This window comes from Barbus barbus (genome assembly GCF_936440315.1).
Source record: "Barbus barbus genome assembly, chromosome: 32".
Taxonomy (NCBI): Eukaryota; Metazoa; Chordata; class Actinopteri; order Cypriniformes; family Cyprinidae; genus Barbus; species Barbus barbus.
In genome coordinates, this window is record NC_136760.1 from 17,921,410 (window position 1) to 17,924,909 (window position 3,500).

The 3,500-nt window shown below is 39.7% G+C and overlaps 1 protein-coding gene across 1 annotated transcript; it reads left to right on the forward strand.

Moving 5' to 3' along the window:
- Positions 1-2,093: 2,093 nt before the first annotated feature.
- Positions 2,094-3,115, forward strand: LOC306852001 (homeobox protein Hox-B1b; the record flags this gene model as incomplete). Its single annotated transcript, XM_079388565.1, has 2 exons — positions 2,094-2,676; positions 2,781-3,115. 2 exons carry the CDS (start codon positions 2,094-2,096, stop codon positions 3,113-3,115), a joined length of 918 nt encoding a protein of 305 aa, XP_079244691.1.
- Positions 3,116-3,500: the final 385 nt, after the last annotated feature.

Below are 3,500 nucleotides of genomic sequence, written 5' to 3' on the forward strand. Positions count from 1 at the left end.
CGACATAACTGATGAAAGCCGTCCAGTAAATGCAGATAACGAACAACAACAAGAACGTGTCTGACAACTTCGCGGATTTATTTGTAACAAAGTCGTTATGCGTTTGAACATAATGACAAAATTCGTCATCCCAAACATTTTGGGTCAGCGACCGCAAAAGACCAACTTGCACAGTGAAATGGAATAATGAACGAGAAAAAAGGGGACGTTAAAACAAGGGGGGAAATGTACATCATCCTCAGTCAAGACTGTAACTCATCAGTGCTTCTTCCTGCAAACTACCGGAGATAACTGAAAGAATCAAAAAGTTTACTGTTATAGCCTATTACCAACCCATATTTTCTTGGTTGACAGAATTCAAGCAAACGCCACAAAGAGGAGCGCGGCTTCATGGTGAGTAACAGTTTAGAAATCCAAATTAAATTATTTACCAGCAACATAAATAACTATACAAAATTATCATTTTGGCATAATAAATGTTAGCTAAAATCATATAAATGTGTAAAATATGTATTAGTATAAATATTGTTGATGCAAATTTTATCCTAATGTAAAAATTTCATATGCTCTTCAACAGCGCAGGAGCGACAAGAACCCCCCGCTGGGTGGGATTCATTGCCTCAAAAAGAGCACGTACTGCTTTATACAAGTGACCAGCCAGAGCCTGAGAAGTTCCACTTCAGCCTGCATTTGTGCAGGCGGAGACCTGTGGAAATGGCCAGTTTACTCAGACTTACTGAGAAGAAAATAAAAATCTGGTTTCAGAATTGGAGGATGAGACAAAAAAGCTGGACCATCTGATCAACAACCCACTACCACCGTCTTGAGTGAAGCCTCAAGAGATTTATTTATGCATAGCATCTACAGTGCCTCAGGTGAAACGTCCTTCCGCAAATATGACAAGAGAAGTAGGCTATACGTGGGTATGCTTATCCAGTATGCATTAATGGCATTCTCTGTCTCTTCTGGACAATTTACATAAAACTATTCTGTCATGTTCCCTAGAGCGCCAATAATAAAGTCCCCATTTAAATGATTGAATGTCACTTTCATGTAATATTTCCAAAAATGGTAAATAAGGATTATAGTAGCTAATGCAGCCTACTTGATTGATTTAATAACGTTACTCTGAGTAAATCAGTCAAATTATTGTGTGAAAATGAATAGTTCCATGAATTTGACATTTTTCGTGCAAGCTATTTATTGCTTCTCGCGATGTTAATTTGAAATAATCCAACCAATTTATCTCTGACAATTTACAACTCTTATTAATAATTTGCTGTATTCGAATGGAGTATGTGACTTGTATTAAAAATTATGGTTTTAGGTTTATCTAAAAAGTCGAACTAGCCTTGTATCTTTAGGAATCAAAAACACGTTTTCTAAGTTCCTCGGAGCAAAATATTATAGCGTCACATAACTTTAGCCTATTTCAATGGCAGATTATATCTTAAGAACTATCTTAAAAAGCAGGGTGGCCCACTCTATCTTGAGAGAGAGAGATAGGCTAACACCAATCTCAGTATGGGCCATTGATGTATGTGGGGGGGGGGGGGGGGGGGGGGGGGGGGGGTATTCATTCCAGTTAAATTCAGAGCTTAGATTTGAAAATAGCACAAGAAACTATATATATATATAAAAATTGAAGGCTGACCAGTCTATTTTAAGTCAATGGTGAAAGTTGTTGTGTAGCCTATAACGAATTTGTAGGGCCTGTTTATTTATAGCTTGCTACATCTCCAGTTGTCCTCGCCGTCACGAATAGGCTACAATATAAATTTGCTGTAACTGCGGCGCTCGCTTTATTTCACATTAGACCTACATTGTGAGTTTATCAGATTGATGGGTGGATTCGATTGATGTGTTTGTCATGTAAATACGAATCGTTTGATGGACACCTGCAACGCCCAGAGTCCTACCGCAGGTCGCACACTATTGGTGCAAAATTAGTCACATGATGTGTCACTTAACTGATATGAGCTCGGATAGAACTTTGTGGGATTTGACATACTGCTTAGAGGTTGTAGGGGCACTGGGACCACACATCAGCCTATATTGACCCTGCTTAATCAATTTTGCTTGGGCAGTCAACAATGAATTCCTACTTAGATTATACGATTTATAACCGTGGTGCTAACACTTATAGTTCGAAGGTTGGATGTTTTCCTATAGAGCAGGAATACTTACCAAGTGCTTGTACAAGTACTAATAGTTACATTCCCGAGGGACGGTCAGTCGGGGGGAACACTTTAACAACGGCTACGCATGAAACTCATGGCACATCTTATGCACAACTTCATTCGCAGCAATACCACATGAATATGGAAATGGGGAAAAATGGACACACTAATTTTTGCAAGCAAACCCGACCTCCTCAGTCGGACTATGGACATCAACATGTTCTCACGCAAGCAGATGACCACATGCGTCTTCAGTCCCCTGCTTTTTCTGTCGTGAACATGGGAGCCAACATTGGAACATACAGTGAATCTAGGCCTGGCTCGGTCTCCGCAAGCCATTATCAGTCCTATCCCTATGGAGAACATGACCCACACGGCTATGGTTCGTTTAGCAAGTACCAGGTCTCCACTGACAGTGACAGCGACTCCAAGGCGAACATCAAACAAGCGCCAACGTTTGACTGGATGAAAGTCAAGAGAAACCCCCCTAAAACAGGTGAGTTGAGGCTTACAATGGCTACTGTAAGGTTAATGTACGTAGTATAAAAATAATGTCAAATGTGGCTTCTAATTTGTCTTTTTTTTGTTTGTCTCTTTCAGTTAAAGTCGATGAATATGGGATCCACGGCCAGCAGAATATAATACGCACCAATTTCACCACCAAACAGCTCACTGAACTTGAGAAGGAGTTCCACTTCAACAAGTACCTGACCAGAGCGCGCAGAGTAGAAGTGGCCGCCACCCTCGAACTGAACGAAACGCAGGTTAAAATTTGGTTTCAGAATCGCAGAATGAAACAGAAGAAGCGCGAGAAGGAAGGAACAGTCCCGGTAATTAAACGTGCAACTCTTTGCTCTTCTGGTCAAAGCGCAGACAACTCAAACAGTTCATCCCCGGGTGCTTCTCCCACTTCAGACTCTTCCACTGCTATTTGATGATTACCTGCCTTTGTGGCAAACGAACTCATGTTTCATCATTGTGCTGTGGAAAACTATTTAACTTATTCTGCTGTCTTAGACAAAGCATTAAATATGCGCTAGTGTGTGCATGCGTGTTTTATATATAACGCAAAATAATCAGTTTTGCTGCATTAGAGCTACTGAATTCGTGGTTCAAAATGCATTAACAGGGTGTATGCTTAATAGTCCAAAGCAAGAAATTTAAATGTGCTTTTTTCTGTCATCAGGTTGATATCCTTTTTTGCACTACTGATTCATTCCTCTGTTGAAAAAAATGTAGTAAAGACTGACATGTTTATGTATTTAGAAAACAATCTGACGATGTTCTGATAAATAAATAAATAAATTTTATTTTTCTGAA